Here is a 15,343-nt window from a genome sequence, read left to right as displayed (position 1 = left end):
AGTTGAGGGTGATGATAACAGTGGAAATTCACAGCTCATTTCACTAATCTGGTGTCATCAAAACAACTGGGCAATCACAGGTCAATACATTTTTGTACATGCTCTTATCCAGAGCAACTAGGGTTAAGTGCCCTGCTCAATGGCACATCGACCCATTTTTCACAAGTTGGCTTGGGGAGCCGAAACAATGGCCTTTCGATTACTGGCCCAACGCTATTAATCGCTAGGCTACCTGCCACCACCATATTAATGAATAAGAGGCTATAGATATCTATCAAAAAGTCGTAATTCACTTCAGGAATTGTGAATGCCATACAGTACTGTGAGTAATTGCTGATTTAGAGTGATGGAGATATTGATGGATTTTCAGTGCTCTCCAACCCTGCCCCTGTATAATGCAAAGCATCATGCCCTTGAATCCGACTTCTGCCCCGGCACAGGTAGATTTKTGGGTTGGTCTAGTAATATCCGGGAACCGCCATTGTTTTCCTCTCATGAGCATAGAAAAGCCAGTAGACATTTTTAGTTCACATTTTTTAATAACATGGCACAATTTACATAACACACGTTTAAATGAGGAGCATGCTGAAGTTTCAGTCGCATTGTTTGTTTTGTTTAGTTTTTTTCTCATCTAGAAAGACATTTTTTTTTACATACATGATAAACAGCAAAATTGTTTTTCTTGTTTACAATCTCTTTGCAATATGCATTGACTAACCACTACGGCTTCAGTGGACATTTTTAATGTGGGGTTAAAAAAACACTGCACAACATCTGGCTCTCACAGAGTTTTGAAGCGCACAACTAACCCTTCAGTGGACTACTAAAATAGATATCTGCTCTTTAGAAACAAACTGTCCATAGTTTAGACTGGCTTTTTTTTTTTTTTTTTTTGTAGATACAACAGCTTAGGATAGCACTTTAATACACTGTTAGACCAACATAACTTATTTCCAAACACATACTTTACACTCCTTTAGAAGGGAAAATGTGGGGTCTTTTTGTAAATGTGCTGTATTCTCTCCAAAACAAGAATGGTCGTGGGAGTTGAGTTGTTGGAGTAAGTGATCTCTCTCACTTTCTATCAATCTTTCTCTCTCTGTTAGGTCAGTGATTCCCAACCAGATGTACTAGGACCCCTGGGGATACTTGGCCTATCCAGGGGGTACTTGTGAAGACTCTTTAGACCATAGGCTTACTGGTAAAATGCACATGAGGGGGTACTCCGGGCAGAGCAAAATTCAGTTGGTGGTACAGTAAGGGATAAAAGTTGGGAACCACTGTGACTTCAGGCATTGGAATTCCTCTGCAAAATGAATAGCTCTATAATAGGAATTTTAAGGATTGTTACCACACTTTTGTATCATATTTAAGAAATTTGTTTAACTTTTGCACAACCGTATACCGTACCAGGATATTGTTTTTCTATGAGTACTGTGGATTTCATTTCAGTGATACATACATTATTATGGGTTTGTGAGATCTAGGTTGTGGAGAGAATACAGTGTTGTCAGAGTCAGTTGGGATGGTGATCAGGCTGGCTTTCAGAGTAGAAACCAAGACATTTGTTGCATAGTTGAATGTGGGGCATGGTGGTACAATGTTAACCTTTTCAGCTGCGTCAAGCTAAAACCAATCAGCAAAAAGCACATTCTGAACTTCCTCCTCATTAATAATAGTCCTCTATTTACATTTGTTCAAAGTAAAGCTTTCAAAACACCCTTTTGCATATTTGTACCATGATTTGTTCCTTAAGGAGTGAGCATGTCGACTGTACACATATCTACACACTTTGCTGCCTGTCAATGCATTGAAGTACCTGTACATTCCAAAACGTCTTTGTGAGGGTGCCGTTTCCATTGCCCTACACACCTTCAGGGTAGTCCAGGACACATTCTGTACAAGAGAAAGAATACACACAAAAAGCAGGAGCAAACCGCCCCCCCCCCCCCCCCCCCCCCGAGTTTTAAAAAATTGTACAAAAACATAATCTGTGAGTGTTCTCCCCCACATATTATTCACAGCTATGGTACAGTCTGCTGTTTCCAAAGCTAAGTGCTTGGTGTGAGGCACAGGTCAGAGTATGCCTGTAGTCTGCCTCCAATCCAGGGTTAGGATTGCGCCCCACTCTGCTCACCGTGCCTCTATGTCTTTGTGGTTGTGTGCTGATGGTCTATCTCTGATGTCTGTGGTGAGGGGCGTAGTCCGTCTGGGGGAGCCAGGCCTGGCACCCAGCGTGGGGATGAGGGGGGGCGGAGCACTCAGGGAGGCTGTGGGCGGGGTTTTGTTCAGGATACCGTTCTGGTGGGCGGCGTGAGCTGCAGCGGCGGCCGAAGGGCTGACCCTGGGGTAGTGCATGCTGGGTAATCCGGGGATCATGAGGCCAGCGTGGTGGTGTGGCAGGTGGCCGTCCAGGGCCGGGTGGTGCATGGCGGCATGCAGGCGGCCGTGCTCGTAGTCTTCTCTGAGCATGTGCAACCGCTCACGCTCCTCCAAGTGTGCCCGGGCCTCCTGCTCCCGGCGCTGCTCCAGGGCTAGAGGGTGGTGGTGGTCGCGGTTAAAGTCATGAGCTTCTCGGTCCCTGTAGGAGCGTTCTGCCTCYTAGAGGCGCTGCCCGGCCAGCCGATGCAGGGGGTCGTTTCTCAGCAGCAGGTCCCTGGCCAGAGGGTCCCGTCTGTGGATGTCTAGTCCCCTGTAGGGGTCCCTCATGGGGTCCCAGTGGAATGCTGGGTAGGGGAACCTCTCTGCCCCCGGAATGGGGCTGATGCCCAAGAAGGGGGCCACCATTCGAGTCCTCTCCAGGCCGCTGATGCTGTTCATTGGGTGGACGCCTGCCATGCCCATGGGCATCGACATGGAGGAAGGGGGGTGGTGGTGGGTGTGGAGGCTGGGCGTGGGGGGCACCTGGGGCAGGTGTGGGTGGAGGTGAGGGTGAGAGGGGGGTCTGTCCCTGTCTGTATGGCTGTCTTGCTCCTCTTTCCTCTCCTCCTTTACCTTCACCTCGTTGTTGTTCTTCTTGTGGTGCTCGTAGAGAGAGGGCAGCTCTCCCTTCTTCTCCATCAGGGCTTCTCTCTCCCCCCTCCCCAGCCCCCCGTTGGGCCGGTCCAGGCTGGTCTGGCGGATGTAGGGTGAGGTCGTTCCTCTGCCGTTGGCCTTGTCCTCAGTCACCCGCCCGTCGTGGATGATTGGTGTTGTATCCTTGTCGCTGTGGTGATTCTCTTTGAGTTTGTGCTCGTCTGTGCCGTTGAGCTTCCAGGAGTCGGGGTGCTCCCTGTCCCTGTCTCGGTCTTTGGGCTTGTCCTTGTCCCTGGGGGGTTCGCTGGGGGGCAGGTGGTTCTTTTGGGGCTCTGGGGGACGGCTGTGACCCAGCAGGCTGATGGGGTTAATGGGGACTGGGGACGGATGGCTCTGTTGACGCTTCTCCATGGCTTCCCTGGATGGACACAAAACAATGGGCCTTAAAGATTAAGTAAATGTAACATTTGTACCACTATTTCAGTGTTTGTCAGTGGTTTAATTGTAGGGTACATTCAGAGTTGGCACAAGTCCCCTAAAACATCGACATCTATTAAAAAACTCTCAAATAAAATAGTCTCAGCCATGACAAAGCTTTACAACTTCTGACATTCTGCTGGTGTGACTGCTACAGGTAAAACCCCTCCATTACACCCACCTCTCCTTGTCGTCTTTGTTGATGGAGGACGTGTCTCGCTTGTCTAAGTCTCTGTCTCTCTCGTGGGAGCTGACTGAGGCGCTCCTCTCCGAGTCGGCAGGTTTGAGCCAAGGCGGAGGGGTGGGGAAGGAGGGCGGCGTGCGGTGCAGCCGGTTCCACGGCTCGTGGTTGTTGTTGAAGTGCTGCTGTGCATTGGGGTTGTCTTTATGGCCAAACACAGAGTTAGGCGCTGTTAGAGATTCAACATACGGAAAGAAGAAAATACCAAAACGCAAGTTAAAAGGCATATCTCGCTGGTGTGGCGGTCGGTCAATTCTAATGTTAGAATTTGATGAAAACATCATACAACATTAATTGTCATAATCTAACAGGAAATCCTCAAATGTTTGGTTGTCAAATACACACAAATACATGATGCTGTCATGGAAATGAAACTCACTTAGTGCTGGGTTTCCAAGCCCACCGAAGGCTGCTGTGCTAAGAGATGAGAGGCCTCCAAACGAGGGAGGCCTACTGAATGGCTCTGAGAGAGAGAGACAGCACATTATCTATATTGCTCCTGTACTGGGTCAACCAGCTTCTGACACAGACATGCTGTACTTGTTAGCGCTCCATACAGCCTCAGTGAGACAAGGATCAATTGATATGCATTTGACGTGACGAGGTGCGCTGTGTGTGCTGTGTCTTACCTAAGTGAGGTGCAGGGGTGAGGAAGTTGCCAGGGTGGTGCGGAGGGTGGCCGAACGGTCCGGCTGAAGGATGTGTAGAACCTGACATGGAAAAGAGAGAGAGTTTATGTAAGACATCTTCCATAAGGATTTTAAACTGAGAAACAGTATTCTTTCCTTTTAAGAGGCAAGAGCATTAATCTTAGCATGTAACCTATAACCCATGTGGAGACCTGTGCGCTGCCTCGACACTCTGTTAAAAATAGACCTCTCTATGGGTCCAGAAGGATTGATCTCCTTTGGAGAGGAGGTCCTGGAGGTAGTGTGTCAATCATAGAAATACAATGACCAATGAGTGTTCCAGTCAAATTGCCCTGTTCTGAAGGGCTTTTCCCTTCTAATAATCAAATTTCTATGGTGTCACTCATCTTCTACCAAGGGCACTAACCAACCCACACTCACCTGCTGCTGAGAAGAGCGTGGCGGGACGTGCTAAGTCGTGGTGGTGGTGCATTGCGCCAAAGAGGCTGGGGCCAGGGGGTCGACTCAGGAACTCCGGCTTGAGCCCGAAGTCCAGCTTGTGCGGGTCGACCTGCATCTGCTGCTGGAAGACGCCAGACAGGAAGAAACAGCACATGAACAACCCACCACCAACACTGCAGGATCAGCAAGGATACAAACTGTAAAAAGCGTTTTGTTGGTTATTTGAGGGCTAAGGCATGAAGGAACCCAGTAGTGTAGAGGCAATAAAAAATAGGTGCGTAAACGCTGAGCGCCGATCGAGGTGATTAAAGTAACGCTCCCTATATTTTTTGTGCATTTCTCTGCAAAAGGCTTGTAAACACTTACACTCCACTACATCAGTGAAAGTAACACAAGATGGCAGTCCTCTTATAAGATTCTCTATGGGACGCTCTCTCGCTCTCTCTCTCGCTCTCTCTCTCTCTATACTGTCACTCTATACTGTCTCTCTCCAGGAGAGGAGCTGGATTACACTACTACCTAAACTAGACTGGGTCTTAGATGATAAAACATTGGGGTTTAGAGAACCACACTATAATGAAGCACAACAGACAGTGTTTCTCTACAGTCTGTGAGTGGAAGGAAGTGCAAAGGGGAGGTCTCACCTTAACTTTCTGTTGGTGGTGGTAGATCTGCCAGGCCATATGGACATGCATGGCACACCACTTCCCTGGTTTCTGCACAAAACACAAAGCCAGCTGATACGGTTAACCTCAAATGTAGGATTCTCAAGGACTGTATACACATTAGGGMCATTTTTATTTGTCCAGGACAAGGTTTAATCTTTGTCCAGTTTGTTCACTAACTTGGTTGTGCAAACAACACCATTTTACTGCACTAAAATATTAAGGGAAGGAAGTTAGGGGAGAGACAGCTATTAACATTCTTACCCTGAGAATGGGCCGAAACGGATCCGTTAACTAGAGGAGAGAAAGAGAGAGAGAGAGAGAGATGGCTCAGTTACTTTAATGTCTGTCATTCAGGCGTTCCTAATTAGCAACTATGCATGGCGTCCTTATTGAGTGTGTTAGTGTGTCCAGCTAGGGTGCTTACCCTGGGGTCCTTCTGTAAGAGTGTGTGTGGGACTGCTCCAGGTCTTGAGGCCACATCCAGTGGGTTAGAAGTCTGCAGAACACAGAGAGAGCTCATTGTGAGAGGAGGTATGGGGAGCATCGTCTCTGTCTTCAGTGTGTACATGCACATGTTTTTCAAGTTCACTCCCTATTCTGATAACGTACTGTATGTTTAGCTGTGTGTTGGTCTTCAGAGAGCACACTACACTGAAGGTGTGTTTGTCAGGTTCACCAACTGTGTGTGTGTGTGTGTGGTGTTGGGCTGTGGCCCTACCTTGGGCTGGAAGGCCCCCTGCAGAGAGCCAAAGGGCCCGGTCGGAGGGATCACCGGTGGAATGCCGGACACGCCCGGGGGGTAGGAGTGGAACAGCTGAGAAAAGAAGAGAAGGAACAGAGAGAGGAGTGATGATGGGTGGAGTGTTGTGTTGTTCAGACAGAGAAGGACAGCAGCTGTATGAACAGTCAGATGAAGGAGAGAGGGGCCAGGATGACATGACAGGGTACAGGGTGGGCGGGGTGGAGGGAACAACACCAGCATCACCAGGGGTCAACATCCAAACCGTCGTCAGTCAGGTAGCTACAACTGTCACTGATCTTAGTGCCTCAAAGTGTTCAGCAAAACTAAAATGGTCACACTTGTTTATTCTACTGAAATCACCAGGTATTTACTAAGCACTAACATTGAAATTACACACTAATAACCTATGAATTACTTGTTAGCCGCTAAAACCCATTTACTGCTATAGTCTTTCTCTGTGAGTGTTGACAGTTGAGAGGAACTCTCACCAGAAAGAATACTCCCAGTAATCTTAACCAGTGTCTCTCTGTTGACACATTAATTCATTCATTTTAAATAGGGGTTAGCCCGCCTAACTGTGCTGATAGCAGTGAGATTAATTAAGACCAAACTCTGACGAACATGTAATTGCTACTCTGATTCACAACGTGGGAAACAGGTGAATGCCTCTGAATAGCAGAGCAGTAATTGAAGGCAGAGGTTAAGTGGTAGAGACAAAGCATACAGCGGCACACACTCACATACCACACACACACTCACATACCACACACTTGATAGAGCCACTGAACTCAATTGATAATTTGTTCTATTCACTTGAGTAGGAAGGGGGTTGAAATGCTTCCGCCAGGTTCCACAGTAGTGAATGAATGAGCAAGCAGACAGTTGTGTTAGCAGACAGACATTTGTGATGGGTAAGACATAGATAAAGCATCTGCCCAGTCTTCTGCTGTGGACAGACAGGACGCTGTATTCTCTCAGAGCAGAAGCAGAGGAGGATGGCATGGGAGCTACTGTACAAATACACACACAGCTACAACATGTACTAACATGGCTGGATGGGTGAAGAATGCACAAACTGCCCCACAAACACATAGAGAAACTCACGCTGTGTCTGTAGAAAGGGTCAACTTTTGTTGGGAATTTTTCAAACTGTAGAAGGAARGAAATAAACAGAACTAAGAACAATGAGGATACAGAGAGGATACAGTGGCTTGCGAAAGTATTCACCCCCTTTGGCATTTTTCCTATTTTGTTGCCTTACAATCTGGAATTAAAACAGATTTTTGGGGGGTTTGTATCATTTGATTTACACAACATGCCTACCACTTTGAAGATGCTAAATATTTTTTATTGGGAAACAAACAAGAAGTAAGACAAAGAAACAGAAAACTTGAGCGTGCATAACTATTCACCCCCCAAAGTCAATACTTTGTAGAGCCACCTTTTGCAGCAATTACAGCTGCAAGTCTCTTGGGGTATGTCTCTATAAGCTTGGCACATCTAGCCACTGGGATTTTTACCCATTCTTCAAATGCTCCAGCTCCTTCAAGTTGAATGGGTTCCGCTAGTGAACAGCAATCTTCAAGTCATACCACAGATTCTCAATTGGATTGAGGTCTGGGCTTTGACTAGGCCATTCCAAGACATTTAAATGTTTCCCCTTAAACCACTTGAGTGTTGCTTTAGCAGTATGCTTAGGGTCATTGTCCTGCAGGAAGGTGAACCTCCGTCCCAGTCTCAAATCTTTGGAAGACTGAAACAGGTTTCCCTAAGAATTTCCCTGCATTTAGCGCCATCCATCATTCCTTCAATTCTGACCTGTTTCCCAGTCCCTGCCGATGAAAAACATCGGATGGTGTTCTCGGGGTGATGGAAGGTGTTGGGTTTGCGTCAGACATAGCGTTTTCCTTGATGGTCTCATCTGAACAGAGTACTTTCTCACATATGTTTGGGGTGTCTCCCACATGCCTTTTGGCGAACACCAAACGTGTTTGCTTATTTTTTTCGTTTTCTTCCATAAAGCCCAGCTCTGTGGAGTGTACGGCTTAAAGTGGTCCTATGGACAGATACTCCAATCTCTGCTGTGGAGCTTTGCAGCTCCTTCAGGGTTATCTTTGATCTCTTTGTTGCCTCTCTGATTAATGCCCTCCTTGCCTGGTCTGTGAGTTTTGGTGGGCGGCCCTCTCTTGGCAGGTTTGTTGTGGTGCCATATTATTTCAATTTTTTYATAATGGATTTAATGGTGCTACGTGGGATGTTCAAAGTTTCTGCTATTTTTTATAACCCAACCCTGATCTGTACTTCTCCACAACTTTGTCCCTGACCTGTTTGGAGAGCTCCTTGGTCTTCATGGTGCCGCTTGCTTGGTGGTGCCCATTGATTAGTGGTGTTGCAGACTCTGGGGCCTTTCAGAACAGGTGTATATATACTGAGATCATGTGACAGATCATGTGACACTTAGATTGAACACAGGTGGACATTATTTAGCTAATTATGTGACTTCTGAAGGTAATTGGTTGCACCAGATCTTATTTAGGGGCTTCATAGCAAGGGGGTGAATACATATGCACACACCACTTTTCCATAATTGTCTTTTTGAATTTTTTTAAACAAGTAATTTTTTTCATTTCACTTCACCAATTTGGACTATTTTGTGTATGTCCATTACATGAAATCCAAATAACAATACATTTAAATTACAGGTTGTAATGTAACAAAATAGGAAAAACGCCAAGGGGGATGAATACTTTTGCAAGGCACTGTACGTGCTAACTAACATAGAGGGTTGAGTGACTACATAATGTCCCTTTTTAGGACATTTCAGGAGTCACACAATGTACATCTGAAAGAATATCGCAGCAGCTCAACAGAAGCTTAATTATCAACATGACAGAGTGGGCTATTTAGTGAATCAAGAAGACGGAGGAGCCATTTGGCCACATCGTTATCCTCTGCTTTAAGAGTCCTTTCCCTGCTTTTCACCCTCCCATTTTATGAGTGACTGAAGAGCTCATAAACTATCCAGCTCTCTGTATCTCTGTGTTTAATTTGGGGAAGTTTAAGTGGTTCAATGTGGACCCAGGGAGAACATTTCCCCCAGTCAAGTTTAAACACTACGGCCGTAAAAACACTTTTATGTCCTCATTAGCTGTCAGAGCGCTAGACATTTCGCCTTTGAGGAAAATCTTCAGAGCAATGTAAAATACTCAGCGGTTACAGTAGGCCTATGTGAGTGTGTGTGTGTGTGTGCATTGTCTGGGGCCACGGTGTGCCTGTGTGTGTGTGTACGTGTGTGCGTGTATGTGTTAGAGAGAGGGATGGTGAGCAGGCCTGTTTCAGAGGGACAGCCACACAGTGCCTGTGGCCTGAAACTAACAGCATGTTACTGCTAGTTTAAAAATAGCTCCATTCCAGTTTGGGGTGCCCGAAATATGCCAGAGAAAACACCCCCAAAAAATTGGGGAGAAGAAAGGTATTACTGTGGTAAAAAATGCAGAAACAGATGGGTCATCATTGAGAGACACGCCACAGAAAACCCCTGTTTCCCTCCAGCAAGACTGGAACTGCCTTATAGTACTATAGGATCACCAATACTGTATTAAAACACTCATATTCAAAAACACTATCCATTCCACCCTATTGTTTCTTTATGTACACCAAACACCCTTTTGGAGATTTTTGCTGTKAATGCTTATTATTATCATTATCATTATTATCATTATCCACACCCCTTATCCCCCAGTCCACCTTCCCTTCCAGTCTAAAACCGCCAACCCCCTCTGCCCTCCCAGGAGTAGTGTTCTACTTATCCTCACATTTCTGGCTGGGGTACGCACCATGGGGGGTGCAGGGGTTGGCATGATGGCGTGGGAGAAGGGGGTGAAGGTGTGCTGGTGGGTGTGCTGGTGGGTGTGTTGGTGCTGATGCTGGTGCTGGTGCTGGTGTTGGTGGTGCTCGGTGCGCAGGTACGGGGGCGGGCCCAGGGAGGCCCCGCGGTCGGCGCTCTGCGAGGCGAGGAAACGGTTGTTGAGCTCCTGGCGCAGCAGGTCTTGTTCTGGAGGAGAGAGAAAGGAGAGGAAGAGAGGAGGAAAGACGAGACTCACGGTCAGGACCAGTGTCTGTTTGTCCACACTGGATCTGTTTTGTCTAAGAATAGCAGAGTAAGACGTGATAGCCAAAGTGTCTGTGCTGGATCGGTTTTGTGTGAGAGTAACAACATCCATAGAGGTATAGTACTTCATGATCAGAGTAACAACATCCACAGAGGTACAGTACTTCATGATCAGAGTAACAACATCCACAGAGGTACAGTACTTCATGATCAGACTGATCATTACGATCAGAGTTAAAGAGACATCCACAGTATGAGTACTAAAGCTTAACTATTCATGATCAGTGGGAAGACATACATCCAGAGAGGTACATCGACCGCCTCATGGATCTAGCCCATGGACAACCATCCACAAGAGTACAAAAGTAATTACCATGATGCCAGTGAAAATATATAGGAGACAAACATCCACAAGAGGTACAGTACTTCAATGATCAGGGAACAACACTCCGCACAGAGGTAAGCTAGTTACTTCATGAAACAGTGTCCTAGGAAATCAACATTCCCACAGCAGGTACAAAGTAAGAGAGCGATGAGCAGCAGGGTGGATAATCACTCCTATGCGAGAGGTACAGTTTCTTATCATATATCAAGAGGAATCAATTCACAAACAGAAGGTACCAGTACATTCATGATCAGATGTAAACAATCATCCACAGCAGATGAAATACTACGTACCTCTCATGGAATCACGAAGTGCAAATCTATTCACAGAGTATCAGTATTCTCTGACAGTAGCTAACTTAATGACACGCCCACAAACAGAGTAACACCGTATTCAATGAACCAGACAGTAACAACATTCCACCAGATGGTACAGTACATTCAATGATCAGGAGCTGAAACGAACATCTCAAGAGGTAACATGTACGTGAATGTGTCATGATCAGGAAGAGAACAACACCTTCACAAAGAGAAAGTACAGGTACGATACAATTGATCAGAAGTAACATCCCGAAGAGTGATACATGGTTAACTTCATGAAAAAAAAAAAAATTTCGCCCAGCTGTGAAAAACAACATCCGAGCGAGAGGTACAGTCTACGGTTGATGATAAGAGCAACATGCCACCACGATGGTAGCAAGGCTGTACCTGTGTATTGATCAGAGTAATGCAACATCACGAGCAAGGCTACACCGTAAAGTCTATTGATGCGAAAGCGGAACAACATCCACAGAGTACACCGTACTGTTCATGATCATGGGAACCACATCCACAGAGGTACAGTACTTCATGATGCAGGACCGGACAACATCATCCACAGAGCGTACAAGTACTTTCATGATCAGAGTAACACATCCACCAGAGGTACAGTACTTCATGATCAGAGTAACACATCATAGAAGGTACAGTACTTCATGATCAGGGAACAACATCCACAGGGTACAGTACTTCATGATCAGAAGTAACACATCCACAGAGGTACAGAGTAACTTCATGAATCAGAGTTACACACATCCACAGAGGTACAGTAACTTTCATGATCAGAGTAACAACACACATACGTCAGTCGCGAAAAAAAAACCCAAAGGGCAACCTGAAGGGTACAGACCTGAGGAACTTCTCATGGATCAGAGTAACAACATCCCCACAGAGGTACAGTACTTTCATGATCAGAGTAACAACACATCCACAGAGGTACAGTACTTCATATCAAGGACACAACACCCAGCACAGAGGTACATACTTCATGATCAGAGTACACATCCCAGAGGTACAGTACTTCATGATCAGGGACAGCAACAACTCCACAGAGGTACAGTACTTCATGATCAGAGTAACAACATCACAGAGGTACAGTACTTTATGATCAGAGTAACAACATCCACAAGTCAGGTACATTATCGTGATCAGAGTAACAACATCCATAGCCATGTACAGACTCTCCCTTATGATCAGGAACAACATCCACAGAGTAAGTACTTCATGATCATGGGAACAACATCCACAGAGGTACAGTAGTTTCAGTGATCAGATAACAACTCATCATAGAGGTACAGTACTTCATGATCAGAGTAACAACACTCCCACACAGAGGTACAGTACTTCATGATCAGGGAAACAACCCTTACAGAGTGATTATTATTCGTGGTTTAGTCACATAACAATTCAAGAAACCAAGATCACAGATACTCTGAAAGCTTCAGGTATTCTCTTTACTATAGGAGTCACTGACATCCCTGAATGGTGCCTGCTGCTCGAAGAGTCTGCACCTTTATTGCAATTACATGAATACCTCAAACCATTTTAGAACAGAGCTGTTGATCAACTGACTGGCAAACAACGGCTTGAGGAGAAATAGAGAAATGCATTTTATATTACACTCTCCATCAAATTGAGCAATTGTCCCGAGAAATTTTATTTCCTCCAGAGTAACCATATACTTTTGTATTACACTGTAATATAATGCACCATTTCATACATTTGTTCTAGCTCTTATTGAGATGAGGGACATTTTATTTGTTTCTTCATAAAAGCAGTTTCATTAGAATCTGAACAATATACAGCAGAGTTCATTATGCTGTTTTGACTGAATAGATTCTGTAGATGTGAACACACTTTCCTTGTGAAAATGAGAGATCTCATAGTGTTATTAACTGATGATACTCCCTTTCAGTGAGACCCTGACAACAAGCTAGATCACAAGTGGCCACAACAGAGAGGCATTCATCACATGGCCTGATTGGGAAAAAGTGTTGTGTTGTTTGTAGTGATCAATCAATTCAACCCAACAGAATCTTGACCGAGGGAAGGACAGGACACCTGTCTGCCACCTACTCCACATTATAGACAAACACAGACGCAACATAGTGCAGCTATGTGTGGAATCCTTACTTGGCTCTCTGTGCTCCTATAAATTAGCACAAGGTAACATTCGTTCAGTCTCTGTCTCGCCTCCTGTCACAGTTCAATACGTCTAGAGCTCCACATGCACCTCTTTCACGCCACAGATGACCTGGCTTCGCCAACAACAGCCATGAGAATTTACAGCTTTGCTCTTTGCTGTCTGTGTGTTGCGACAGCTGCTGTTGTGGTGCAGTTCTCCTGCCTGTCCACATGGGGGCAGCCTGGTATATGTGCCTACCTGAATAGGGCGTCCCAGCGGCGGGGTGTCCCTCGGGGACTGGCAGGGTGCTAAGACGTAAGTGGCGGAGGTGGGGGCAGGGCCGGTGGAGCGCGCAAACATATTGGGGTATGGGGTGTGGGCGAGACTGCAGGGCGGGGGGGAAACGTGGGGAGCAACTCGATTGAGCTGGTGGCAGGGGGAAGGTCTGGTGCTGCAGTGGCGGAACCGGAAGGTGGAGGTGGGTGAGGTGTGGGGAGCGGACCCGCAGGGCGTGGGGCTTGGTACTAGTGGCCGCGGGGATACTACTTCACCAGCTGCTGCTAGAGAGATAAAAGGGACGGACAACAGGGACAAGAGAGAAAGAGGGATTTTTTCTCTTTACATTCCCACCTAAATCAGCTTCCCCTTGCACATAAGATAGATCTCGACAGAAAGGTTTACATCGCATTTCCTCAAGAGACTTTTCTCTGAATCTCAGGATGTATCAAAACTTTACCTTAAAACACCTCAGATGCCAATGACAATCACTGGCAAACATTATAGAACAGCATCTGTGTTCAAACATTTCTGTCGTTAAGCAGCTCCAGAGGTACATGCCATGCAAAAAAAAGGAAGGCAGCGACGCCTTGTGTTGTTGTGTGTGGATTTGTTCTCTGACGACCGAAAGTCATGTAGCAGTAACTGAACAAGCTAAGCCCAAAGCTCATTGTCAGCTGCCGCCTGTCTCTGTAACCACCCCGTGATTATCACAGAGTCTGCCAGACCCGTGTGCACACTGACTGACAACACTGGCACGCTGGCAGAGGAAGTCAGACACAGAGCCAGCTTCTCCTCGAGGAGGAGAGACCTTCGCTGGGACTCTGTACGCTGCTGGGACTCTGGGGAGCTATCCTGGAGCTCTGAATTATGATATGCATTCTATACCTACTTATGCTCCTAAGCGCTCTAACGACACTGAAATGCTCATTGGCTCAGTGCTCGACTATCGGTAATGAGGAACAGCTAGCTGAGATTTAGAGATGGGTAGAGAGCTGGAGGCTCCTCAGCAGCAGATGACAATGTGGGTGTTAAACAATCTAAGGCACTTATAGCTCAGCTGACTGGCGTGTGTGTCCCCCTGGTGAGAATCAGTGATGTTGTCTGGCTGGGGGGTTTCACCTAACTGGCTTATATAGCTTTTTTTGGCCAATTCATTTTATATGCTGATATAGAGATCAGAGTTTGAATACTTTCAATTAAAGAGGGGTCTGAAAGGTATTCTCTTTACATTACTCAATATCAAAACCGCACACAAACAAAAGAAAACATCAATTTACTGGAGCTTAAACAGGCCTACATATCTTGTGTAAACAGAGTGTGTTGGGACTCACCGAGGCCGTTAAGGCTAAGGCTGCGCTGTACGTAGCAGATAGGGGGCGAGGGTGGGCCCCACAGTGTGAGGGAGGCGTTGAAGGCCCCGGCCTGGCTTGGCTGGGTGGTGGACAGTAAGGGCGGGGTGTGGGTGCAGACTGGGCGAGAGCCGGGCGGTGGGACAGTGCTCAGGATGGCGCTGGGGCCGGGACAGAGCTCATCAGGCTGGTGCTGGGGCCTGGGCGGGGGGGGCCTGCGGAGGAGGCTCTTGCCCTGAGCGAGAGGCAGGGCTGCGGGATCTGAGGCCTGAGAGAAGCCTCTGAGCGTGGGGGCTGGTGGACCGGGGCATGTGCCAGACGGGGGCCGGGAAGAGAGGGCTGGGCCTGGGAGGTGGGTAGGGACAGAGGCAGGGGCCGAGGGCGCCAGCAAGGGCTGCGGGGGTACGGGCTGCTTGGGGGCCTGGAGCGGGGAGAGGCAACGGGGACGTCCTTGCAGCTCTCCTGGCTCTTTCTCCTCCTGGCTGCGCTCTAGGCCTGAACACCGAGTCTTTGGAGGGCCGACGTGACCTAAGCGCAACTAGC

The 15,343-nt window shown here is 46.9% G+C and overlaps 1 protein-coding gene across 5 annotated transcripts in view; it reads right to left on the bottom strand.

Moving 5' to 3' along the window:
- Positions 1-525: 525 nt before the first annotated feature.
- LOC111950415 (autism susceptibility gene 2 protein-like) overlaps positions 526-15,343 on the bottom strand; it is a 17,597-nt gene continuing 2,779 nt past the window's right edge. For 2 of the 5 annotated variants that reach the window (XM_023967981.2, XM_023967982.2), the window contains 11 exon segments: positions 526-3,433; positions 3,674-3,914; positions 4,113-4,196; positions 4,363-4,443; positions 4,804-4,945; positions 5,469-5,540; positions 5,754-5,783; positions 5,917-5,988; positions 6,211-6,306; positions 7,339-7,383; positions 10,050-10,288. In XM_023967981.2, the coding sequence (XP_023823749.1) occupies positions 2,134-3,433; positions 3,674-3,914; positions 4,113-4,196; positions 4,363-4,443; positions 4,804-4,945; positions 5,469-5,540; positions 5,754-5,783; positions 5,917-5,988; positions 6,211-6,306; positions 7,339-7,383; positions 10,050-10,288 (2,402 nt within the window). In that variant the 3' untranslated portion in view covers positions 526-2,133. 5 annotated transcript variants of the gene reach the window in all.

The sequence above is a fragment of the Salvelinus sp. IW2-2015 genome, linkage group LG23 (assembly GCF_002910315.2).
Source record: "Salvelinus sp. IW2-2015 linkage group LG23, ASM291031v2, whole genome shotgun sequence".
Taxonomy (NCBI): domain Eukaryota; kingdom Metazoa; phylum Chordata; class Actinopteri; order Salmoniformes; family Salmonidae; genus Salvelinus; species Salvelinus sp. IW2-2015.
Note: the sequence above shows the minus strand (reverse complement) of the source record. Positions and strands in the feature narration are given on the sequence as shown.